The sequence below is a fragment of the Filicampus tigris genome, chromosome 14 (genome assembly GCF_054856515.1).
Source record: "Filicampus tigris isolate MCC_2025a chromosome 14, RoL_Ftig_1.0, whole genome shotgun sequence".
In the NCBI taxonomy this organism is placed as follows: Eukaryota; Metazoa; Chordata; class Actinopteri; order Syngnathiformes; family Syngnathidae; genus Filicampus; species Filicampus tigris.
The window spans coordinates 21,111,351-21,138,275 of record NC_141230.1 but is presented as its reverse complement, the minus strand read 5'-3'; the positions used below and the strand labels follow the sequence as shown (position 1 = coordinate 21,138,275).

Below are 26,925 nucleotides of genomic sequence, written 5' to 3'. Positions count from 1 at the left end.
GAAGGTTTCAAGTAAACAGCGAGCTTGGCTAAAAATGAAACGCCGACATCCATAAATAATGTCAGGTTCCCGTGAACAAAGAGCCCAGCGTGAGACACTGAGTGACAACTCCTAAACTACTGACAAACAAAATCTACATTGGTATCCGTCTTGAAGGCAAGCGCCGCTTTTGCTTCAGGTATTCTCGGAGCCGCAGAAGCGCCACTGAAGCTGCCAGGACTGCACAGTCGAGTGCCTGGAGGGGAGTAATGCCCGAGGAAGCTTAGACAACAGTGAGCGCGAGAATATGTTTTCCTGCTCTGCTTGATTATGATTGAATGTAGCCAAGCATGAACTTCAATTACCGCTTACACCCCGGCTGTTTGGGACTATGTCTTGAAGCGGCTTAGGATGCACCAAAGAGAGCCGCGGGCGATTCAGCCCAGTGCAGCACTTGGCAACAATCACTCACTACAAATGACGCCATAGTAACGGTGATTAAAGGTAAAAAAAATCCCAAACCTTTAAATTGTTGGAGTACAGTATACTGTGTGATTACCGGTAAGTGTAATTCACACATTGCAAAAGAGTCACTAGATGCAAACTTTAGGAATGAAGAGGTCAAGAAAACTGCTGGAACGGAAACTGCGGATGGTTGTATGCATGGCGAGCAAAGAGCGAAGATAGGGCCGGGGTCTTGCCGGTGGCAATTTTGTCAGCGTAAATGAAGAGGGCCAATTAACCGGATAGATCTGAAAATTATGCTGCCGGTTTATAAATCACTGAATGGTTTAGGACTCGAATAAATGGAAATACAAACCTATTTGGCTTCTTAGATCAGCAGACTCGGGTCAATGAGTGTAGCTCAGAGTTCAAAGCAAACATGGTGCATCAGCATTTAGCTGTTATGCTGCACGCAACTGGAATGAGCTGCCAACAGAACTGAAGTTAGCTTTTTTTTTAAATTCATTTTTTAAAATGCCTTAAATGTGTTTGCCTTCAACTCTTGCATTTCTCCATGACGTGTTTTATAACAATGTGAAACACATTGAGTTACCTTGTGTATGAAAGGCGCTGTATTCGCAGTGGTGGCTGTTAACGGGCGCACTTGTGACAAAGCAGGTGGCAGCGTAGTATATGGTGTCTAGCTTTTACTTTTTGTGATTGACAAGCGGATAGATTCTACAAGAAAAACGTGCCATGTAGTTGGGGTCACACTAGATGAACCGCAATATACAGTAGCGGGGGAACCCGGTTTAGTAATTCAAAGGTTTTCGGCTAGTTAATGTTTGTTCTCTAAATAATTTCTGAGTATATTTAACTTATTCATTTGAAGTCTTTTCCAAGAGTTACCCAGACCACAGACTGCAGTTATTTTATTTTACATTTTTGATTGTATAATACCATGGAGACATGACTTAAGAACAGCAGTGACTGTACTAAAGAGTGTGTTCAGCAGCACTCTTCAAAACAGATGCCGTCATGTCGGTTTCGTGCTCCAAAGAACCAACATCAATAATTCAGCTTGAAATATCTTAAATGAATACACTAATGTGTGCCGATGACAATCAAAAATGCATGCTCGTTGAACAACTTTTCAGTTACATGTGAGTTGCCATGTGACAATCGGCTGTTTGGCAAGCTTGACAAGCATGCGCAGTCTCTAAAAAGTGAAGTTATGTAAGACGTTTTACGAAAAATGAATTCGATGTTAAGAAGAAGAGACCATTCCTTTGATTCGTTCAATTTACACGTCTAAATCTCATCCAACTTTGTTATTAGCTTGGCTTTTCACACAACAGTTGGCTTCCTTGGTGGAAGTGCGCCCATATTTGGAAGTGGTTGTTAGCGGGCTATCAGGAAGTGGCACGGATGAAAAATCCCCCTGGTTGGTCTATTGCTGTTTCGCCCTCTGAAATCACTCCGCCAACCCCTCTCCTATTGGATGCCGCATCAGATGTCAAGGCAACGCCGTTGCCAGGTTAAAAAAATGTCAAACTGGGGCGTGGAGGCAAATGTCCACCTCACGCGGTCTGAAAAAGTATCTGGATCCTCCGAAAAAGTATTCCTCAACATGATTCACGCTCAAGGTGGTCACTAAACAGAATTTGAACCCAACGTGTATATAAAACACACATAACTACTATTACAACGACGGGGGGGGGTCAACAAACAACAAATAAATGAACATAAATTTTACTATGACTGTTAGTTAAATTTCCTCACAGTAGTTGTCCGCATGCTCTGTTTGCTTGTTGTGCATCATTTTGTGGCACCCAAAGTTAGGTTTGCGTTCTCTTTAGTTGACTCCTGTAGTTTGCAGTCGTGTAGAATGAGAATGCATTATTAAAGTTGCATGAGATGGGACCCTATTAGAAACGGCTCACAGAATGGTGCAGTGCAGTTAAAGGAAAAAGAAAAAAAAAAAAAAAAAAGCAGTACCTAAAGTAGATGTAACTAACATTGCGGCCATTGAGAGTGCATCCTAAATATAACAAAGCGTGTGAGTACCGGAGCAACTTGTCCCCAAGGTGCCGTCTCCATCCCCCTATGGTTCACAACACAACCAAGGTACTTTGTAGTTGTCTCCCCTTTAACCAAAAAATTGCTTCGGACATCCTCTGTCCGACACTCAACGTGGATCCCCGTCCGCTCTCTCCCCGTCGACATTTGGATGAAGACGTCATTTGCCTTAATAGTCAGTCTCCTGTTTTCTGCAACCCACTGGGCGCTCTGATGGAGCGTAAAGCTTCACGCTGCGGGGTGACCTGCCCGGCCAACCCGTGACGGAGCTTCCAGAGACGATGTATGCTAGCTCCCACCTCCTGCTGTGATTTCACACTGAGTGATGACATAGATATAGTGTGTGTGCGTGTGTGTGTGTGTGAAAAATCACTTATTTTGGTTGCTGGTGTTATTGTGGTGTTGGGTGCCTTTCATATTTAAATGGTTCATTCAAAAGTAATTGAGAGATAAGAAGAGAACAAACTGTCTGACTCACCTTGCGAAAAATGGGAAACACCATTTTTTTTTAACACAAATGTTCCATTACATAGTGAAAGGTACAAAACTACCATACCATGATCTCGAAACCTTTATTGACTTCAGAATGAAATGTAACTCTACATGTGAATTGATTTGTTAGCATCTGGTTCTCCTGACGCAAAGGACCCGAGGCTGCCAGGGCAATGTGATATATATTTTTTTTTTTTCAGGCAAGTCCGTGTATACGTACTCTCCTCAAATACGTCTGGTCTCACTGACAGCCCGTGGCAGGATGGAATTTAAGACAGAATATGTGCCATATGCATCATCACGAAATAAAATAAAGAAATGCATGAATAAATTCACTCTAAAATGTGCTGGTTTTTTTTTTTTTTTAAGAAAAATGTCCATTTCGGATGGCATGTTTATTAAATACATTTGAAAAGACTAACTCACACTACTTTGATTGTGGAAAAATAGCATTTGTTACCTGTCCTCACTTCCTATAATTGGAATTAATCATCTGGAAAAGGGGATGACGTTAATATTTGTCAACTGTGGGCATGTGAAGCCCTTTGAGACTTTCTTGTGATTAAGCGCTATATAAATACATTTGACTTGACTTGACGACTGTTTTACATAATAATGTTACTCCTTACCAAAAATACCCTAAGTTTATTATCTTAAAAAAAAAGTTTAAATTCACATTACGTTAATCGTATCCTGGGTTTTCACTCAGTCATTACTCGGAAAAATGTGGACTACTCCACAAGTCACATGGTACACAGGAAGTTGCATTTATTTCGCTTGATATACACGTTATGTTTTATTTGATTTGTTTCTTTCTAAAATCAATTAAAAAAAATACCAGATGAAACCTCATAATGTGCTTCGTGTCAACATACTACTAGCACAAATGCCATATGGCTTTATTTCATATATTTGCTAGTTTTAATGCTTAAAAACTCCCTCCTGTCACTTGTAGCCCTGTGACTTAAATGAGGAGTTTCCTTGTAATAAAACACTAACATCAAAAATTCATTTGTCCTCCAATTGGCATGAAACCATCTTGAATCTTTAAAAAAGCTGTTAGCGCTGCCACTACAAAGCAGCACAAACATAATGTAGCAGCTGAAATGTTGAATTCGCACTTGACTGAGAGGCGAGAACTCGACACGAGACTTACTGCACGATGTTTCATCGGACGTATCCCCGCAGTCGTCCTCGCGGTCGCACAGCCACGCTTGAGGTATGCAGCGGCCATTCTGGCACGCGTATTGGTCAGTCTGACACGACCGGGCTGCGGTTGGAAAACAAAAAGAGAGACCCCCACACTTAATTCAATTCCAACCTCCATAAGCATCGATAGAGGATGTCGAGAACAAGCCTAATGATCACTACATCACCGGGATGTCAATGTCTGCCTTGCGCTTTATCGCTCGATCACTCAACTGCAGCTCGGAAGGTCTGACGGCCTTGGGAAATTATGCCACTAGATGGGCTGACAGCTACATGCTGTGGACACCCACAGACGGGCCCGCCGGTGATCTCTTGTTGATGTGGAATATACTCGTCAATCTGATGACGAGGGAGCATTCGTCACCTTCTGGTTAATGCGCAGTGATTGAGCCGCCGAACATAAATCGCTCGCGAGCGGAGGGATCGTTAAGGGCGGTGCAGCTAATGTAGTAAATGTTATATTGTGTTACATCAGTTCGAGTGATTAAAAGTTGAAAGCACATCATTAAATACAGTAGTATACAGTGGTGCCTTGAGATTAGGGGTGAAGCGAGTCCTCGAGTAATTTAGGTACCTCGATTAAAAAAAGAAATGCTTGAGGGTTTCTTTTATTTCTGCCTCAAAGACCTCTTTATGTGGCGTGCACCGTCGGGAAGACAGTCAAGACGTGCTGGTTTGACTCATCTTCCCAACTGTAGTAGGAGCTCGTTTTTTTTTTTTTTTTTGCCCGTCACAAATTGTTGCGGCCAATATCAAATCAATGTCATCTTGAAATCATGTTCATTTGCTGAAAAAAAAAACAAAAAAAAACCATTACACTGACAATGACATTCGGCGCTTGTTGCCAGCGTTTGCGTCAAGTGGCTAGCAGCTAACCGCTAAGCAAGTGCCTCATATAGGCTGGCGAGGGTCATCGGACCACTTTTCAAAGGCAGTCTAAAAGGCGAAAATGACGGCACACTGTTGCTGCTCGACTGACAATTGCAGTTCCTACAGATACATTTTATTTCAACAAACCGCTATGACTCAAATGCGCTGTTTTAGCCGCCAAAACCGCTACTGTGATTCTGTGATTCTGGCTTTGCTCACTAATGTTTCAAGAGATGAAAATGCAGTTGCCTGTTATGCACAGTTGAAATTTAAGTTGAACATGTTGATTGTCTAAAAACGAAAACGAGGAGGTCGTTTATGATGAAATGATATTTGTAATTTTCTCTTCTGTATTCGTAATTGTTCTATAACCAAGAACAAACATATATTTTTCATTTTTATCCAAATACTCAGTTATTCAATATCTGAATACCAATATATTCGATAGCTACAGCCCTAAACCATCTTTCGCCTTTGAAATCAGTGGAAATGACATTAATCCGTTCCAGCCTCTCTCCAATCTCTCCATTTGTTTTTTAAACAGGAAACTAGCACCCTATGATATCGGTCCTTTATAAAAACATAGATTAATAACACAATTCAATAGAATGTAAAGAATTAAACCGTTAGTGCAACATTATTTAATGCCTCAATTCAATTTATTGTGTTGCTCTTTATGGTGTGCCCACCTTGGCCACCAGGGGGAAGTATAATAGAGTAAGGCAGACAGAAATAAAGACAAGTGGTTTCATTACTTCTCTGACTCAATAAGCTGCTGTAGTATGACTTTTCTTAGAAGATATGAATGATTTGCGCTAGCCCGTCAATGCCGGTTTTCCATTATGTGTTAGCATTAAGCTAGCGGGGGCATTCGTGGGGCAAAGGTGTTTGGTTGTTTCAAATACACAAGGTGTAATTCGAGTCCAGTTAATTTGTATATATACATTGAAATGTATTTTTATTCGACACGTAAAACACGTACCTGAGCACGTGATGTTGGCCTCATCCTCATTATTACCGCAGTCGTTTGTCCCATCACAAAGCCATTTCTTCGGAATGCAGCGGTTGTTTTTGCATTTGAAGTGATCGGCCGGACACGAGTGATTGTCTGCAAAGAAGAAGATTTATGCGAGGGACGCAGCAGAAGATTTATTTGTCAAAACTGTGGACACGCACATTCTCATTCAGCAGGTGTGTCCAAACTTTTCGTCTGAGCACTACATGTATACGGAGTGTAATACAGATGATGAAATATAGCAAGAAGAAGACCAGCTAACAAATCAATACGGTGTATAAAACATTGTGTTTTCTGACAGCCTCCATAAAGACACGATTCTTTATTTGCTGCATCCATGTGGCAAATTGCAACCATAGATCACACATAGGAGCCACTGACCAAGTGTCAGGCTTTGTGAGAGTGTTTAGAGTAAGTGTGGCCTGGTGCGTGCACTTATGTGGGGGGGAAAAAAAAAAAAGAAAAAAAAAGATTGCTTTTCAAGCCACCGCGTAGGGACCAGTTTGCATATTTGGAGTTGTATCTACTTAGGTGCCCAAGATGCCGAATCAAAGGGGTCTCAAAGAAATCTGTGAAATTCAGTCAAAATGCTCTGCTTTGAAAACATTTCGCAGTGAATGAGTTCATTAATGTCTGCCTGAAAGTGTTTGCGTTATTGTCATAGTAAAGAAGACTCTCTGAAACAGCACTGCATCAAATTTGTGGATCAGGCGACACAGATGATGATCTGCAAGGTTAAAAATTAAAAAAAAAAAATCAGACGAGCACATTTCACGCGAGCGAAAGGGAGGACAGGTGGGGAGCGTCCTTATGTTAGCGCTGACATTTAGAAGGAGAAAGGTTAACAGCGGCGGGCATTTTGCTTCTCATTTAAGTGAAAGTGAACAGCGCTCACAGCACGTATGGCTTTCCTCGTCACTGCCGTCCAGGCAGTCGTCGTCGCCGTCGCACTTCCACAGCGCCTGGATGCAGCGGCGGTTGGCGCACTGGAACTCCTCGCTTTTACACCGCTGCGGCTCGGAAGTGCCGCCGGAGCCTTCTGGGAGAGACAATGGTGGAGCCGGAGAAATTAGCCGGAGAATTTCCATGAAGAATAGCTTTCGTGGACATTATTGGCATAGTTATGATGATGTAAAAAACATGCTAATAATGTGCCGTGACCTCATTGCTAACCGCTGGGATTTGAATATAGGATACGGAATGAAGATTTGGCCACTGAATTAATATGTTCCTCAAGTGATTTGCATTGGAGAAGAGAGGAGGCAGCTATTAGTTGCTCTTTTCCCCATAGAATGGAAGGATTACAGCGCGCTGGGAAAAGACGATTTTTTTTAAGCCTCTTGCTCGGCGGACTCATTTTCCTCCCACCTGCACAGGTGACATTGTTCTTCTCCAGAACCTGGCTGTCAGCGCAGGCACACACTCGGCCTCCCGGGATGGCAAGGCAGAGGGTACCGCAGCCGCCATAATTCAAACTGCAAGCGTTGTCACCTGGGAGCACAAAAAGAAGAGATCCCAAATTAGGTGTCATACTCATTTCAAGTGAAAATGAATTTGACACAGGAACAACCTCCCTCGCTCTTTTGCCTTTCCCTCGGTGACGTGCATGCACTCGCAGACGACGACAAGGCGCTCTAAAGTGGACATTTTTGTCTTTTATGAATGAGAATGTTTTTTTTCGACTTTTCGCATTTTTCTTGTTTCATCCGTTTTCGTTAGCTAGAATAACCTCGCGAACTGCACATCGCAATCGCGCCGGAAAACCGCTGATGGGAATGCGGGTCGTGCCGGACCTCAGAGTTGGTTAATGGGTCCTGTTTTTGCCCCGCCCAGAATATCGGAAAAACTGAAATGGTGAAAAACTGTTCAACGCAAAGCCCTATTTCCAGCAAGAGCCATTGTTCATTGTAACTTCTGTGATAATGAAAGATAGAATTGTTAACTGCTCAATATCCTAGCCTAATCGAGGCAAGCTGAATGTCGTGGTATCTAAAATCCCATGACAAAAAAAAAAAAAAAATAATAATAAAAAGTCCCTGGCAAGAGACATTGCAAATTTGCTTGTGGGTAGATATAGAAAACAAACAGCCACATGCAAGACATTTTTTTTTTGGACCTGAGTCAATAAGAGAATTTATTATTGGATTAGTCTAAGCCAAGTAATTATTCTAAAGTCCTTATTATAGCATGTGACATCAAAAGTGCCATTACATTTCTGTGTGGTGCATTTTATGTATTTTGTCTACCGTAAAGTTCAAAGCACTGCAATTATTCAGTGTAAAAACACTGCTTTAAAAAAAACAACAAAAAAAAACAAGAACATTGTAATCATATACAGTAATTCTTGTAGGTTAGAAAGCTGAAGCATCAAGTTTTTTTTTTCTTTTTTTTCTAATTGTTGGACGCGTACGTGATCGTTTCCACGCCTGTTACAGCAGAACAAAAGAAAGGCCTGCTGTGCGGACCGCTCGCGTCCATACTCCACTGCCAGCTGTATCCGTTACCTCTCCTATCTGCTCTTTTCAGCTTGCTAACAGCGTGAATCCATCATCATTTGCAGTAGAGTGAGCGAGTCTCGGCCACCCTACATAACTTCACAGAGTGGAGGCTCAAGAGATTCCGGAGTGTCTGCCATGCTATTTTATGCCTCGGCTTACAATGCCAACTTGGATTCCTGGCGTGCGCGTATGCAGATTCTTAGGTTTGTTATTTAAGGTGCACTCTTTTAAATAACTGTGAGCTAATTGCTTGTGATGCGTGGGTGAGACTTTATTATCACCTGCGACCACCCTTTGGTGCAGAGGTGTCCACACCTTTTCCTAAGGGTGCTGCATACAGACTAATCGCCGGTTATTTTTCACCTTAAATTTATTTGACGTGCTAAAACCAAACCCTCAAGTAACTATGTACGTTTGGAGCGTTTTATTTGTAGCCCACTGGAATAGATCCGGCCCGACACTGAGCAGCAACCGAAGCAAATTTCCACATTCGGAACCGAAACAAGAGCAATCTGTAGTAAGCATAAAATCTTTAATAAAAAAAAAAAAAAAAGACCCTGGAAAGTGAATTCCGAGGTTTTGTAAGTCATTGTTGAAAACTGGTGCGACGACGGAGAGCTACGTAGTACTTAATTGTGGACATATAACTGTTTTTCACCATTTCAGTTTTCCGGGTTTTTGTCACCGCGGCTAAAATGGTGTTGTGAACGCGCAAAAGGAAGTAGAAAGAAAAAACAAGTTTGACTTGACGCCGGGCATGTGGTTCTTTTCGAGCGCCTCAATGTTAACGCCACTCTTTTCAGTGGTGTGTCAAATTGAGAAGAATTTTCCTTTTACTGGCGTTTGTTTTGACCTTGCCACGGAGCACAAAGTGAAGTCATCCATTTTTTTTCTCAATTATCTTTTTATTTGTGGGGAATTCTAAAGACATTTTGTTGCTATTTGAGCTGTGACTTTGCGCCTTCGCATCGATACAAAAGCTCTTTATCGAACCCCTACTTTTCAACACGGCAACTTTCCACGCTGGCCCCACCAAACACAGCTTTGATTTTTCACGTGATGCGCGTCACATGCTATATTTTGAGTTTGCGCGGCCTGCGGGCTGGACTTTGGACACCCCTGCATTAGTGCCTTTTGATGAACAAATATGACGGGTTAAAACCGTCTCTGGTCGCTAACCCTAATGATAAATTGCTCTCAATGTGATGCAACCAGTAGAAGAAACAATGAAAAATCAGACTCCAAACTCAGAACAAAGCATTGTTCTCTTCATGAAGGCCACACGTCCTTCAAATGCTCAGGTGTGCCTTCTGCTGTGGCCAGTAGGCAGTGACCGAACGGGCCAGCATGATTAACGGGGGCGTAAATGAAGATTAAGGTTTGATGTTCTTGTTTGACGGACGTCACATTTATGCGGCGCCTCACAACTCAAGCACTTAATGTAGCCTTTAATGGTGTCATTGAACAGTACAAGCTGCCAGAATGCCTCCCACAGTTCAATTTTTGGTCTCGTCTGGAGTGGAAAATGGGCACTGCTTACTGCTGCTAAGCTAAGATGGTGCAGTATCAACTATAAGTCAAGAGTTGCGTGCCGCATTAATACTAATAATAGTAATAACTGGTAATGACATATCGACAGAAGCAGGGCATGAACTCGCAATTTTGTTTCTCTTTGCAATGTTTGAGGTTATTTATTATCTTTTAAACGGCTGGCTTGTCAGGTTTTTGGATCTGACCCTTGATGTTTTGTAATGAACTTTCCAACCCGGTGCACCGGGAGAAGACTCACGCATCGCTAATATCTGGACACATAGCAGAGACGGTCAATATGCAGTCCGACTTGGACTGTGTGGGTTGTTACGGTTCAGTGGCGCAGGATGAGGAGAGAGGGAAGGAAGCGGGAAAAACAGCCAACCTTGCTGACTTTGTGCGTCATAAACTCGCAGGCCAAATAATGGCGGTCTCTCATTTCGCAGCACTTTGACATCCCCCGTGGACAAGTCCAGCTGGAAGACCGATGCATTCATGTACTCCGTCCAAAAGATAAAATTGCGATAATGGGATATTCCAAAAGGATGGTTGAGCTCTTTCCCGTTGTAGACCACCTGTAACGCAAAGTACATCAACACTAATCCAAAATATTGCAAATAAAAACAAATGTTGGGTTGTTTTCCTAACCCACTTGCTGGGTATTTATGGACTTCTAGTCGATTGGGTTGCTTTTTACCCAAGGTTGGGTTATTGATTTTGACTCAGCAGATTGGGTTGAAGATTGGATTTGGCTGGGCTGAGGAGCTGAAGCTGATTGCCGGTTTGAACACGTTTTTTTGTTGTGGACTGAGGTCAAAGGAAACTTTGTGTAACGTTCTTAGAAAATGTTGCTCATAAAATTCTTCTTATTTCCAACCACAGCTTTACTGATAACCAAAAGGCTTTACAGCCAGGCTCCCAGTCAGCTGTAGAATAGACTTTAAGTTCTGCTACTCGTCCATAAATCACTGAATGTCTTAGGTCCTGAATACATGAAAGAAATGCTCATGGAATATAAACCTAGTTGGGTTCTGAAATCTGCAGAAAAGGCTCAATTAGTGGAGCCCAGCAGCATTTAACCAGGCAAACCATTTCTTGATAGCTTTAACTCATCGGTGTGTGTGTTTTTGAAAACATTTTTTTTATGTTGGATCAAAATATTGACCCGACAGGCCGGGTCAAATCCTCAACCCGACACGCAGCTCGCTCACCCAATTTGGGTTACTTTTCACCCAGTAGTTTTAAGAGTGTGGAGATTTGACAGGTGACTTAAATACTCACCATTCGTCCAGTGCCATTGAGGTAAATCTTCTCAATGTGATCATAGTAGGCGTCGCACCAATACATGCTACTGGAGCTGTGGTCCAGGGTCAGGCCGTTGGGCCACAGCATGTTCGTGGTGACAAAAATGCGGCGGTTTGAACCGTCCATCCAGGCTTTTTCGATCCTGCCAATGCTGTCGTTGACCTCGTCTTCTTCCCAGTCCGTCCAGTACATCCAGCTAGCGCAGTCACAAAAACACAATCAAGCGATACCGCCCTTGACTGCATACATTTGTGTGTGACAGTGCAAAGTGTTACATGTTTTCTTGAGAATTGTATACGATTACAAAAACCTAAACTCCAGTGGCGCCTTGAAATACTGGAAGTCAAAACACTTGGATTGCAAATGATCTTTCCCCACTGAAATGAATGGAAATGCCAATGATCCGTTCCAGACTCCCCCACCCAAAATAACACCGTTGCAACGTGTCCAGTAATGACATCAATGAATACAATATACGGGGGGGGGGGAAAGTCAAGTTTTTGGCACACTTTCAGGTATTGCAAGCTATATGGTTGTTTTACATACACAATGTGTAATTCTCTTTGTATTATATTTTCACTAACAGTATCCGACAGATGCGAGTGGCAATAAGCTGCTTGAGGCCTCTTTTGAAAGAATATTTATTTCTTCTATCTGCCAAAATGCCATTTGTCATTGATGTGAGTTCACTAGCATGTATCCCAAATTACAGCTCAAACATTCCTAAGTCAGGCGACTCGTACCACACAAAGTCCCCCTGAATTATTGTCGCGAGAGGAAAAATGGAGCAGAAATGTGCGTACCATACAAAGAGAGGCAGCTCATTGCAACTGTCTGCCAGTGATGAAGCCTCACCCTTATTTCTTGACACATCGACCGGTAGTCCCTTTGATTTCTTATCAATCAATATATCTGAGAGCATATGTAGGCTTAAAAGGGATCCGTTTTATACCTGAGTGACATGCCTCACCAGGGGTTTTGTTCCTGCAAGCTCTTGGGAATGATGATTCCCCTCCCTCGCCTGCTTTGATTCCAACAGCGAACACACCCTCGACTGCCGAAAGCCAAATACAACCGCTGGTTCCGAATGCTGACATTGACTTCACAACCGTCAGTTCCCGAAAGAAATGTGAATAAATTGGAATCAAGATTTCCCTCATGTAAAACCATATCATTAAAAACCCTGGCGAGGAAAAGCGAGCATGTTTTAGCCTCGCAAATCAGTCAGGCTTATCAAGTTCAAAAGACGCTCCGCTGAACATTATCACATCACGCATTACCAGGCAAAAGTTTGCGTATCCCGAGCTTGCAACTCACAACGGACTTGTTGTGTTTGAAACGGGAGTGGCTCAACGATTGGACGTGATCTGTTTTGGAGTAAGCGCGCTCGGCGGATTTGTTCCTTTTGAGCGTTGCCGAGTGAGCCGCGTGGCCTCCCGCTTCTCGTCACCGCGTCACTGAAAAGAGGCTCGCCGAAAGCGAAATGAAAGAGAATCCCACATTGAGGTGAAGGACGACTGCCCGTGTTTCCAAGTCGGGATGACCCCGGTGTGAACTATTCACACGCACACACGCCATCATGTTAGGGCACTACAAACAAAGTAGTTGTGGTATCTGAATATAACACTGCCCGTATATTTTATGTGGCGGCTGCCGTGAATGAAGACCACGACCGAAAGTGAGCACATGGCTGTCAGTACATTGGAAAGGTGTCCAGCATTTAAAGACGTGCTGGTTAGGGTATCGTATCAGATCATGGAAATGTACACACCAGATCCCCGTCGACGGTGGCAACGCATCACTTTGGATTTGAGATCAGCACGGCTTTTGAGTTGAAGATAAAGACTAGGGGGTGAATCGCAGCTTGTCATGTCAATTATGAGGGAAAGAAACACCACTGCCTTGTTAAAAAAAAAAAATCCGACACTGAGTAAGATCACCGAACACGATATTCTGCAGGCCTTGAAAGATCAGTCCAATGTGGGGGACTCAGCTTTGAAAACAGCTTTCAGTGAATGAGTTAATCGGTATCAATTTGTCATTTCTCACCCACTACGGTGTCCGTTACAGTATATGTGCGCGATGCGTGTCCAATCTAAAGACAAAGACCCGACAGATGTAAAAGCCACGGGGACTCAATTTGAATAATCCACACCAGTCTCGTCTCTTGCAAACTACTCCTTGTGAGCATAAGGGATCTAACTTCTCAAGCGTAGCCGAGCGGAGAGGCCTGGTTCGCTTAGTGCCAACTGGCTGTAACAAATACTGATCAGCATGAGCAGTTCCAGCCTTTGACTTGAAACTTGTCAGCAACGACGCATGTTCAAACCACGGCGCCGCGCTCAAAGGAGACATTTCCCCAAGACACCAGTCAGCCTTCCGCACCAAGCACCAGAATTACGAGCTACAATTTTTATCTGCGGATAAATTAACTGGACGAACAAGTTAAGCAGAATTAACATTAAGGTCTCTAATTACTGGTTTGCTACTGATATGATCACCTTGTAATTAACAATGTGGTGTGGGTGCAGGGTGTCGGCATACAAAGTACCCACTGCTTTCGCTCAATCCAAACATGGCAAACAGAAGCTCTGTAACGCACGCACAACAGAAATGCTTTTGAACGACAACAAATGATTTAACAAACACGCAAACAATGACTCTGGACGGGGAATTTTTGAAACGGCTTTCTGTACAATTCCGATAATTTACAAGCAATTACAAATATGTTCAATAAAAAACAGGATTCGAGTTACACGAGGGGGGTGATCACAGCGGTGATAATGTTGAGATTTTTCCTTTGTTAAAGTGGAGCGCTCGTTAACTGAAATCCGCACTTCTAATAAAGCCTGTTCAAATTCCACAGACAGAGCTGAAGCAATTTTCATTTTTCCAAATCATACATGATGTCATGGAGGTTCAAATGAAGTTATTCACCTGAAGGTTAGAAGGACCAGCAGTTTTAAATCGGTCATGTAAATAGCCTTCTTGTAATTTAACTCGCTTCTGGTGCTAGTGAAAGTCGGCCGAAGTTTGGGGTCGGGATCGCTAACGGACGCCCGTTTAAAATTAGAGGCCGACCGGCCTAGAGTGGCGGTAGCAACCAAGTTTGGCCGTACGGATTTGCGATGTCTCCATGTTTGAAAAGGTGTTCCCACCTGCACAAATTACGCCAAAAGCGTACAACTTGACAGGTATGATTGGAGTATCATAGATATTTTCCTATCAAAGTTTGTGCAAGTCATCCAAGTCTGAGGTTATTTAATTAGGATTACTTGAACACATGCAACGACATGCTTTGCGTTGACTGAATTGATATCAATTAAGAGCCAATCTAGGCAATTTGAGGAAAACTTTAATTGACTTGTGCAGTGAGGTTAATGATCATCTCCGATGGTGTTCTACACCAGCATGTCTCCATTTACAAAGGAAATAATGTGTATTAGGGCAACGCAAGAAGTCATCAAGTGGGTTAACTGCGGCTAATGAGCTGCTAGCGATGGTTCATCTTCTAGAACGAAGACAAGCACCTAATCTCTGACTCACTATTAGGAAAGCTTCGCTGAATGAGGGCGCTACACGTTTACAATTTCACACCCTTTGGGCAAAAAGGTTTCCGATATAGGTTTTCCAGATGCCGATTTCGGTGGCAAAAACAGCTTTTCTTTACCTGTTTAGAGGGTCAACCACAATGGCCCGAGGGTGCGACATGTTCCCTTCCAGGAGAGTTTTCCTGGTCTCAGAGGCACTCTGCAAGCGGGCGACACTGATTGTCTTCCTGTAGCCGTCGTTGGTCCAGTACAAGTTATTACCAAGCCAGTCCACTGAGATTCCTTCAACATTGTCCAGTTCTACAACAGAATTACAATTACATTTCATTCACAATCGCAATGGCTCGATTGTTATTAAAGCGAGATTTGAAATCAATGAAGTCTCCGACCGCCTTTGAGAGGGTCACCACACAGATTTTGAGTACACTCCGACTGAAGATTAAATGCTTCCAAGAGGAATTAACCTCATTGTTTAGTAAGGAAACACATTCACACTTGGGGGTATTACAAGCAGACACTGGAAATTCCGAAGGTGCTATGAGAAGGATTTTTGACCAACCGTCGTTCAGTATTGTTTCCCTGTTGCTCCCATCGATGCTTTGCCTTCCGATGAGGAAACTGGTGGTGTCGGCAAAGTAAATATGTCCTGACGCTGCGTGGTAGTCTATAGCTCGGGGGTTGACCAGGTCTTCAATTGGCACCATATGCTCATCGCTAGATTTAACGTTCATATCCAAACCTTGGATGACACCAGGGCGCCCCTTACTGTAGAACAGGAAGAGATTGTTTTGGGGCCCTAAGAGGAACACAAGGAGAGACCGTTTACTCTTGGTGGAATTTAATTGCTGCAATTTGTCAGTGCTGATCCGAGCGTTAAGCTCTTTTATCAAAACCATTGTTCTCTAGACCTACCGACTCACTTTAATGGCGTCAACGACCAGTGCCGATGACTATTGTTGGCCATCAGACAAAGGCAAATGCTTACCTTGGCTGTGAACATTGTGTCTGATCTAAAATAACATAAAAGGACAAAGAGAGAAGCCCTAGAAAGCTGACGGAGCTCCTCTGCGGCCCGCCAGCCGCAAAGGGGGCTCCGCATACGCAAATCCTCGGCGAACCTCTAGAGAGGCGAGAGGAGGCGTGAAGGAGGGCTTCCGGAGAAAGAAGCGGACCTCTCCTTGCGCTCGGGCTCAGCCCAGGAGACGACAATGCGGAGGGTGAGGACCACACATGCCTCAATTCCATTTATCATTTTGCGAGGGAGAACGCAACTACCCGGGAGACAATTAAGCCTTGCAAGAGACCCAGATATCAAACTCCGGTGTGACCGCTGCGAGAAGCACGAGCATTTAGCGCCTCCGTCTCATTATGTTTCGGAAGAGAGGAAGCGAGTGCGAGGAGGCATAAAAAAGATGGCTTCTGCCATCAGATCATCTGTAATGGGGGAATAAATCAAATGTGTCAGACCTAAACCTCCTGACGCTTTGTTACCCAAACTGCAACGTGGTCGACCCCCCCCCCCCCCCCGGCGCCGCCCCCCCCCCCCGCCCCGAATGTGACGTGAATTAGAGCCAATGCTTTTAATGTCAACCGTGCAATCTTCCCACATTGATCAGCCTAGTCAACGACCGCAAAGCTAAAATATTAGATGGCAATAATCAATCAAAACAGCAGTGTGAGGACAGCATTAAATCGCTTTTGAAATGATCCGTGTCCATCAGCGCCCTTCTTGATCAATGTCAGTCTGCGGCAGATTAATGCACCCTCCGCGCTGTTATGACCTTATGTTGTCCTTTTCCGATTACAGGCGCTTGAAATTAGCTCGCTTAGTGACAGAACTTAATGATAAAAAAGCTTCAAAGAATATATTTGAAAGTGGGACCAACTTACTTTTACAGGACTGTCCGTCCGAGCCAAGGATGTAGCCAAGGCGACAATGGCACGTTCGGGACTTGTAGCTGCCACTCAGAAGGCAAACATGGGAGCATCCGCCCAATTTCCCGTACAAATTCACTTCACATGCATGAGACTTCACTGTGGACAAAATGAGTGCATATCAGAGGAAGACAACAAAACACGATTCAAGGGGCCGAAACGAATTGTCGATTATTAGAGGACGCCCCGATTTAACCACCGACTTGTCCACACAATTACAAATGACGCTCAGACACCTTCGTGGTGGTTTGCTACAAATATATGATTGAAAAGCACTTCCAAATGAAATGCGACTATTACATACAGTAGCAAAACTCCAGTTGCATTGTGTGTTGAAAGTTGACAAATTGCGACTTCCGGGCCGTGAAGGTACGTGGATGTGATTGGACAAACAAGTCGCGGGTGGGGCCAGTGCAAACGAGGACGGTGGGGAAAAACGAGTGAGCCAGTCAGTGTTGTAAATGGAAAAAAAAATATATCAATGCCGTCAAAAATGAATCAAATCGACTCGATCTATCATCACCTTGGCGTCGATTACAAACTAGCCGCTCGACCCCTCGCGGGCGCGAATGTGCTTTACCTTTGGGTTGAGTGAGTTTGTGGTAAACACGCAGTGCTTGCGTATTCCCCAGACTTGCGAGTGTCTTGAGCTCTGCTGTGACATTGAACCGGTGGATTTGCAGCAGCGCCGCACCTTTCCAAGGCTCAGAGGGGGCACTCTGGGTAGCATAGAGGAAGTTCTCAAACACAGCTAATGCATAAATTTTTGACACCTGGGGAGAAAAAGAGAGATCAAATGAGCTTTTCTTAATATCGAAACAGCCTGAAAACAAGTCGGGTTCGATGGCTCAAATCGTGCAGACCGTTCGGGCGGGCGCGGGGCAGCAAGGGCCCGACTGCACATTTGGCAGGCCGCGGCCTGGGCCGAGAAGCTGGAAAGCTGCTGGGGGGGTGGGGGGCTGACACTGGCACGATCCCTCGGCCGGCGTCCATGCTACATTTAGCGGGCTGACACCCATGAAAAGCGACATGACTGGCCGCGCCGTGTTCACAGAGTTAAACTCAGGGGGCGTGCGACGTGACATCGGGGGCGCAGAGAAACACGAGTCGGAAATAAAGAAAGAAACAAGCCCAACTACCATTACACCTCTCTCGACGATATTGGCTGAGGCCTGCACACTTCGCCTTTGTAAACAATAAACATGAAGCATATACTTTACTGTTTATTTTTTTCTTCTTTATTTGAGCATCATGTTTAAAACAAAATTCAGGTTTCAAAATAAAATTTCAATTGAAACTCAAAAGGAGGAGGTTGAAGTTCAAAGAACTTATAAACTATCCTACCCCTCATTCACCAAATAAAATGCAATGCTGTGTTGCATATACCAACAATGGTTTACAATGATAATTGAAAAAATAATACAATTTATTAATTAATGATGTAACAGAAGGCAAAAACGGGTCGTATAATTATTAATGATATGACAAAATACAATTGAAAAACTGATTGCAACATTTTTTTTTCCATTCATGGTCATATAAATGATATTGATGATGGATTAAGGTAAAATTGTAAAAGTAAAAGTAAACTTTTCAGATGTGAGTGGTTTGGGCCCATAATTAAAAGCCTGAAATGATCTTATTCCAGCCTCTTTTATTGCCTGTCTGTTCATTTGTGAGCACAAAACCACTTGCCGGTATATTCTGTTAAAAGAACTGTCAACCGTTATCCCGCTGATGTAAAATACAAACAGTTCTCGCATCAATATGTAGATGCATTTGACGGAAACCATACTGTCAAGAGGTGCCGCAATCGGCGATAAGATTCGCCACACTTGTCTCATATTCACCGACCTCGCGCAGGCTATCGTGCGCTGACCTTTTGTGTCCACATGACAAGCGAATTAGCGGGACGCGGGAAGACAATGCGCCACCTGTCTCAGTGTGATAAAACGGGACAAAAAGCAAAGCGCAGTCACTCACTTGGCTTCCCTGGAAGATGTTGTGTCGGTTTTTGCCTTGGTAATCCACCACGTCGATGTAATCCAGGTAGGCGTCTGCCCAATACACCAGCCTTTTGACCAGGTCCAATGCCACAGCTGCGGGCTGCTCGATGTTATAATCCACCAGCCGCGTCCTGTTGGTGCCATCCATGTTGCAGCGCTCCACCTTGGCTACGTTGCCATAATCGGTAAAGAACATCATTCTGCCCAAAAAAAAAAAGTGCAGCGCTGCCTTCACAAACAAGATACTCGTGCAGGATCTCAACTCATCTTTTTTTTCCATTGAAATGAATAGAAAGGCCATTCACTTGCTGCAGCCTCCCAAGGAAACCCAACAAAAAATGTGACATTTCTTTTTAATAAGGGAAAAAAAAATGCAGACAATGGGGTTGTACTTTATAAAAATGGTAACATAATTAAATAGAATGTAAAGAATGAACTTGTTCATCATGATTCTGGGGCATTGCATTTGTGTCTTGTCCAGATGTGCCTCGTTGTCTTGTCAGTTTGCTTGTATTTATTTCCCTGTTTTCTGTCAGTCTGCGTCGGTTCGATAGTGCTGATTGTTTTATTTCGGGTGTTTCTTTGTTCTTCCAGTTCTTGAATTTCTGGGACTTTGTTAATGTCCTGATACAACCTTTTCACTTCTAATACAATATCAATATTGCAGCCTAGCGTACTGCCCGATACCGATCAGATATCAGCAGGAATTATATATGCCTTTATTTTTTTTTTATAAGTAATACTATTCAGACAAAGAACAATTGTCAGCAACAGTCGGTGTGAGAAAATATGACCCATTTATTCCAAACATTTGGGTTACACAAATTCAACCTCAAACATGAGAATGTACTACACTTGAATAGAATAAAAACAAAATAAATTAAAAGAACCCTGAGAAATAACCCTAATAATAATAATTGCATTAAAATGATATATCAGTGCTAATATCTGAGATTTGGGATACAGACCAATATAATCCGTAACTGCTTTTTTGGCTGATATCCAACCGATATATGATCCCAATATTTGATGGGGACACCACTATTTGTGAATCTAGTCTTTCGATTTGAGTACTTCAAATCCTTGAATAAAGACAGTATGAGGGCTACACATCACCAACATCAATGACCAGCTTTTATTTTGTTCGTGGTCACATCTGCAAGATTTAACCCAATCAGTCACACAAGAGCCCTTTTTTTTTTTTTGTCAGTCCTACAAGACCACTTGACCTTCCAAAGGAAATACCAGATGCAGTGTGTGAAACATGTAAACAGTTTTTCTGACAGGCAAAACCCTTTTCCAAAGCCTCCGTGATGAATGCGAAGGCCGTTAGTGCCTTGCACATGGTCAGGCTGTAACATTGCCTCCACCAGGTTTTACACATGGTGCTTTGAATCACAAAGCAGTCCCAGACCTTCTCCAAGTGTTGTTTTCCCTCCATCACTTGGACACAAGTTCATCTCATTTTCACCTGTCCAAAGAACCGGATTCTAAAATCTAACTTGGCTTTCCTGAGCAGGACTGTTAGCAGTGATTTGAACCTTGTCTGAGTGCCGCTTGAAGATTGTAGATTTTCACAATGATGGGCATACCTTCTTAATATTTTTGATTGGGGATGTTGTGTTTATGTTCAGTGAGGAAAGCATTCTGCCATTATCCACTTAAGTTATTGTCGCAAATCAAGACTTTTTGAAGGAAAAGAAATTGTGCGATAAGTGTTCTGCATAAAATTGCTTTTCGTTTTGTGAAACCTCCTAAATCAAAGCTGAGCGTATACGCTTCAGTCACATTGTTTTATTTGAAATCCAATGTGGTAGTGAACAGAGGAAAAATGCACTGTACAAATACTTCTAAATCTCAGTGTATGTTTATTAATCTTGCACTTTGACTGTATTAAAGATTTTTGAAAATCAAATTTTACATGGCAGTTTTTCGCTATTCAATCTCCTGTGAACAAATGCTAAAGAACGAAGTGTTATAAAACAGTCAAATGTGTTTCTAATTCATCTCTTATTTTTGTAAGTGTTATGGGACCCAAAAATATTTGTTATTCAATCCGTGATATATTTTTGATTAATCGGTTGATTAATCGGTTATCCTTACTTTATTGTACTAAATATCGAATCGGCATATCGGTTGATCAAGTTTACACATACGGTAACTAATTTTTCCTGCGGCTGGGCGAAGGGGAAAGCTAAGAAGCACAAAGGAATACATGTTGTCAGTAGTGTTGTGAATTTGAGGCCAGATTTGCTAAGGACCAATAAGACGTCTTCAACTTATGGCCCAGTGTTCAATTTGATGTTGTCAGGGAGCCTGGATGATAAAATAAGCACCAGAGGTCACGCCATCAAAAATGGTCCCGCATGAGGAAGATCCAATAAAACTCTACCTGAATAAGTTGGAGTCTGCTCTGTGAAATGTAAAAGTGCCTTCCGTCATTACTGAAAGACAAATGTGGCGGGGAGAGAAAATCAAGAAGTGGAAGGATATAATAGAACCGTAGAATTCGAAATGTCGGGCAGCTTGCGACAATGTTGTTGCCGACAGTCCACGGCAGCTACAAATGTTGTTTATCGTACACATAAGATATTAAAAAAAGAAACACTGTTAAAATAAATTAGGAGTATATTTGTCACTGATGATCAGGTCTGTGTTTACTTCTATCTATCTATCTATCTATCTATCTATCTATCTATCTATCTATCTATCTATCTATCTATCTATCTATCTATCTATCTAGCTATCTATCTAGCTATCTAGCTATCTAGCTAGCTATCTGGCTATCTAGCTATATTTGTATATCGTCGCTGTCATGTGATTTCATTTTTTTTCAATTTTCGTATTTTTACGTGAATGGTGTTTCTGTGTTACAGACATCGCATTGATGTGAAAATTTAAAAAAAAATCCCAAATTGGACATAAATGTTTTTCACAGGACAGCGACGATATATTGTATTGTATATGACAGGCTGGCATCGGATGCGGTAGTATCGGAGTGTATTTAAGATTATATCGTCACTGACACCGATGCCGGTAGCTACAGTCTGTTCCTTCTCTCTAAACAGCTTACATCACGAGATGATCTGTCAGGGTAAGCGTTGGAGACATCAGATAATGGGCCATTTGTTGATTTTGGTCACAACGGGGGAATTGAGTTCAAAATTGCTTTGAGCAAATTATCTTAAATGTATGTAACGGGCTTGAGAAGCACTTGCTCAGTGGGAGCGCATTCCTTGTGATGTCTTTTTCACAATGATTGGAATGATGACAATCTTCAGGGTTCTCAAATTGTTTCCGTCCAACATGTTTGCGATATACAGTACCTACGAATGTCTACTATGCTGAATGGAGCAACAAAATATAGACAAGAACATTTCGGGACAAATTACCCAATGAAAAGCGGCGTTTTTGAGGCCTGCTTGAATGCTTAAGTGCTAAAGGCCACCCACGGAGGAGCTCGAAACACAAGAAGAGCATTTTCCATTTCTTCAACTGTAATTGTAGGATACTTAAAAAAAAAAAAAAAAAAAAAGCGAGCTGCAGAGGACCTCGGGGTATGAGAGCACAATGCACACAGGAGCCAAAGCACTAAGTACCTTTAATACTGTGAGGGGGGGGGCTTGAAATCAATTCCAAAATACACAGGGAGTCAGTTTCCCACAGAAAGCAGGTGTTATGCAGCATAATTGCAAAAGAGTCTCGCTTACTTCGGACCGCAGCTGAAATGGCCTTCATGTGGATTTTCAGTTGTCAAACAATATTTGTCATTATTTGGCCCAGTTGTAGCAGAGATTCGCACCGTTGTTGTTGTTCACTGCATTTCAGACTAATTAAACGTTGCCGGCATTGAAAACGCAGTCGTTTTCTTTCAAAACAAAGGACATTTCGAAATGATTTGTCCTGTCTAATTTGTGTGTAGTTATCAAGCTTTGCCGCTATCATTTTCACATTTGTTGAGCTTCAGAACTGGTTACACTCGTCATCGTCTTAAACATCAAGCGGTAATGAAGAAGGACTCTCGATTCAATTCTTCTTCTGAGTCACCAAGCACAATTCTCAAGTAAGCCCTTTCCAAGCTGCACTTGATTTTTGTGGCGTAAAACGGCGTAAAGACAATGCAAGCATGGCCACGTTTGGAAGTGGTTGCTAAGCAACCTGACAGATATTAAGTAGCCCGCTGCTTCTTGCAGCAGGTTTGGAGCGGAGTTACACTAGTTTCGGATTTTTCATTATAGATCATTTTCATTCTGCTTTGACTTTTGATTTTGAAATTCAGTGACTTTTAATTAGTTCTTGGCGCAGGCGAGTTAGCTTTTATTATTTTTAATGTGTTTATTTTGTTGAATTAGTTTTAGGTTCTAAAACTTATTTATTTCCATATCATTTACTGTATGCCGCTGCCAAAATCTCTTGCTGTTGTCAGTCTGAAATCACTCTGCTACTATTGGATTGAACTTTTTCTTTTTTTTAATTTAATTTGGGCGCATTCACCTTGCACCACAAAATCGCTCCTAAGAGACACACAGGTGAGAAACCACGACACTGCAACTCTGGATAGGGAGTAATGTCGATCCCTTTTCAAATCAGTAGCGTGGAGTGCACTGCAGTGGTTAGCATAAGCAGCATAGCCGAGGCGCTAATTGAGATTCCATTTGTATCCACGTAAATGTATTCTCCTCAATCATAAGCTGCTTTGAGGAGTTTGGTGACCAAAAGTGTCAAGTTGAAGGACCGCTCCAAGATCCCCTCAACAACATTTCAATTTGCTCGTGTCAGTGTCGATCTTGTCAAAGTTCAAGCTTTATTTATATATTTTCCATGAAGTGTGCCTACCGACCTCCGTTGTAAGGGACGAGGACGCGGTGGAAACATGCAAGGGTGAAACTCCCGTTTTGCCGGCTGATACGCGGGCCGACGTTCACGCGGGGTAATGAGCGAAAGCTGACTGAAAGAATGAGGTCGCAGTTTCCGTGGCAGCCGGCAGCCTTGACGCGAATCAATCCCAATCCCAAATCATGTCATGTTCAAAGATGGCCGGTGTAGCAAAAGCCCACTGTGAACAAACTCAATTCCAAGGGGGAGGAACTGACAAAGAAGTGATCAGCAACCCACAAACCACAAAGACGACTGCAAAAACTGGCAGCTGTTCAACTTCGCTCACACGAAGCAGCCAAAGGCATCCACACTCCAGAAACATTTACCTTAGGGCTGATAATCCAATTCAGTATTGCGATGACGATTCTTTCATTTCAATCCGATAGCCAAGCACAAAAACTGCACACGAACTGAAATGAAATTTCAGCTCAGATGAACACCATTGCGTGCATCCCTTTTCCTGGCAACACTCGCGATCGTCTGTTGCTAGGCAGATTTCGGTTAGGGATTGATCCGAATGGCCCGATAGGCCAGTAATGAAGGCAAAGAACAAAAAGCAGCATTCGTGCCAGTCATGGCCACCAGGCTGTTTGAATGATGAACTAAACTGCCAGTCAGGGAACAGACAAGAACAGCAAGTCAAACAGACCACAGGGAGGAAATGACTCCAAAAATACCTCAAGAAGAAGAGTAAGACGCTGCAATGGTGACATGCATTACTGCGATCATAAATCTCCCTTTCAACCAATACTGTATGATTCAGAATTTGCCAGCTGAGCAGCTCACCTATTCAACTCGTCTTTTTTTTTTTTTTCTTAGAACCAAAGTCATGTCTGACAAACACTCTCGTGCTGCGGTTAAACGCTTTCCTGATTTCTTCTGGTTGACAGACTTCACTGGCACATGCAGCCACTGTACCCTCGTCTGTCAGAATATACGCCCAATGCAAAGTCGCAAGTGTGGATTTATTCAAAAACAAATCTGACACTCGTATTGTTCGGCAAGGGACAGCGATTGCTTAAAGACAACATGGAGGCCCTGCGAAAGGATTATTTTGTCATTCACTGCCACGGATATTAATATTCACCAAGTGCAATCCAATTGTTTACTGCCACCAATGAATACACGCATCGAGCGTGTTTATCAATGGGTGGGCATGGAAGAGGGTCTTTGCACTTGGGATCAGCACGGCTTTTGAATAGACGGTAAAGATTAGGGGGCGAATGTCACCTTGTCACATCGAGAAATGCCAACAGGTTGGAAGTCGCGCAAGTTAAGGCACCTGACACTCAAGCAGAGTGCGTACTTTATACACGCTATATAACATAATTAGGACACGCGTCGTGGTAGGTAGTAGCAAGTGCGTGGCGTTGATGGCACGGCTCATGGAGTGAATGGCAAACGCCCTGTAAAAAAGCCACTTGAACCATGCAGTGAGTGGGCATCGATTACAGCGCCTTGTTGTATTTTGTAGTTTGCCCTGGCACGAAAGCAACAATTGAAGTCACTGTTCTTTGTTTTCTCCACGTTGTGCTCAGAAAAGCCCCAGCGCCCGTTTGCCACGTCATTTATGGAAGGCGGATTACGGCTTTGCACCAGCGATAACCTCAATGATCAGGAAAGCATCCTCTTCCTCTGGCCTGTATTTGTTTACAACGTGGCTGTGGTTTTGAATGCTAACAATTCCCATTCGTATGATTGACAAAAAAAAAATACATCACCCGTGCACCGTTGCACAATTCCTTCCCCCCTCAGACCGAAAATACTGCTTGCTGAATTTCCTCACGAAAGATGTAAGGTGACAAGTGCGACTGCAAATGTATGTCTAGACAGCAGACGCATCACCAGGACGCCGAATCATTCACATCCCCTCATTCAAACTCATTCACATTCTTCCTCGTTACGCATAGTAATGACTTTCTCCTTCTATAGTTTCTTCTTCTTCACAAAAAACAAAACCCCCGACGTGCGATGATGAATGGGTTTGTGTGGCTTTTTGAGGCGTTTTATCATCCGGGCGGACGAACACTCACCCGGTGAGAGGATCCAGAGCGATTGCTTTGGGATTCGACAAGTCGAGCTGCAGGAGAGTCACACACGTGTCGCCAGTCTGGTCACACACAAATATCTTGTCGGCGACCCGGTCAACAAAATAGAAGTTGCCCGTCAGCCAGTCGATAGCCATGTGCTCAGCGTCTGTAACCAGGAGAAAATAGCTGTAATAAACAAGTTCCCGTGGCCACGGGAACATTGGAATGTCGCTAAAACGTCCCCCTTCCACACATAATGTGTCCATTCCGCATGCAGAATGGCCACGTTTGGAATTTAGAGCGTAGCCCAATTGTGCATTGAGAGACGCGAGGGCTGCGGATGGCCGCACAGCCGACGGTGCCGCCGGTGCTTCGGAATATCTTTCCTCGGGGAGACGATTGTCTTGAAAGGTAATATCAGGAAGTGGTGGCCAGCGCCTCGAGATTACAGTCCCATGAAGGCCACTTGTTTTGTTAAATTATATTGACAGTGTCTTGTCAAAGTGCAAACATAAAATCGGATCATACTGATAAAAGTGATGGGTGTTGAAGCGAGGGGGGCAGGAAATTGGGGGTATGTAACCTTTTATAGAGGATTTTTTTTTTTTTCAGAATTTGCCCTCGTTTTTTCTCTAGCACATCAGTTTTTCATCATAATAAATAAAGGAATAGCATAATTACAAAAAATATAATATGCAATAAGGTCATACATAGTTAGTAATATTCACAAATTGGGGTTAGGTTCAACAACAGGTGGATTTTTTTTTCTTAAACGTCATAGCTAAAAATGACTTTTTTTTTTTTTACTCGGGCTGTGCAGAGTCAGTCAAAACTCTCTGGAAGTTTATGACCTCATCAATACTGAAAAAAAAGTTTTCTTTCATCAATTGGTTGCATGGTAGAAAATCAGCTGGATCCACATTTTCTGAGTAGAATTGACCTCTACTTAAAAACTGTATCTGGAGCCAGATGATTGTATTTTGTGCGACCACTTGACAAAATAAAATCGAGTAAATTCCCGCCATTTTTAATCAGTGAACTTGCTGTTTGGAAGTGGACTGCTATTTGTTCAGTCAACGCATTTCCTTATTAATATTTGGTTTC

The 26,925-nt window shown here is 42.9% G+C and overlaps 1 protein-coding gene across 1 annotated transcript in view; it reads right to left on the bottom strand.

The window, feature by feature from the left end:
• lrp1bb (low density lipoprotein receptor-related protein 1Bb) overlaps nucleotides 1–26,925 on the bottom strand; it is a 213,756-nt gene that overhangs the window by 98,244 nt on the left and 88,587 nt on the right. The window contains exons 7-18 of the mRNA XM_086052142.1: nucleotides 25,825–25,987; nucleotides 18,891–19,113; nucleotides 17,488–17,680; nucleotides 16,863–17,006; nucleotides 15,532–15,768; nucleotides 15,092–15,272; nucleotides 11,398–11,617; nucleotides 10,502–10,691; nucleotides 7,457–7,579; nucleotides 6,984–7,127; nucleotides 6,056–6,181; nucleotides 4,151–4,264 (exon numbers count right to left, since the gene is read on the bottom strand). Of these exons, the coding sequence (XP_085908268.1) occupies nucleotides 4,151–4,264; nucleotides 6,056–6,181; nucleotides 6,984–7,127; nucleotides 7,457–7,579; nucleotides 10,502–10,691; nucleotides 11,398–11,617; nucleotides 15,092–15,272; nucleotides 15,532–15,768; nucleotides 16,863–17,006; nucleotides 17,488–17,680; nucleotides 18,891–19,113; nucleotides 25,825–25,987 (2,058 nt within the window). The remainder of the gene's footprint in view (nucleotides 1–4,150; nucleotides 4,265–6,055; nucleotides 6,182–6,983; nucleotides 7,128–7,456; nucleotides 7,580–10,501; nucleotides 10,692–11,397; nucleotides 11,618–15,091; nucleotides 15,273–15,531; nucleotides 15,769–16,862; nucleotides 17,007–17,487; nucleotides 17,681–18,890; nucleotides 19,114–25,824; nucleotides 25,988–26,925) is intronic.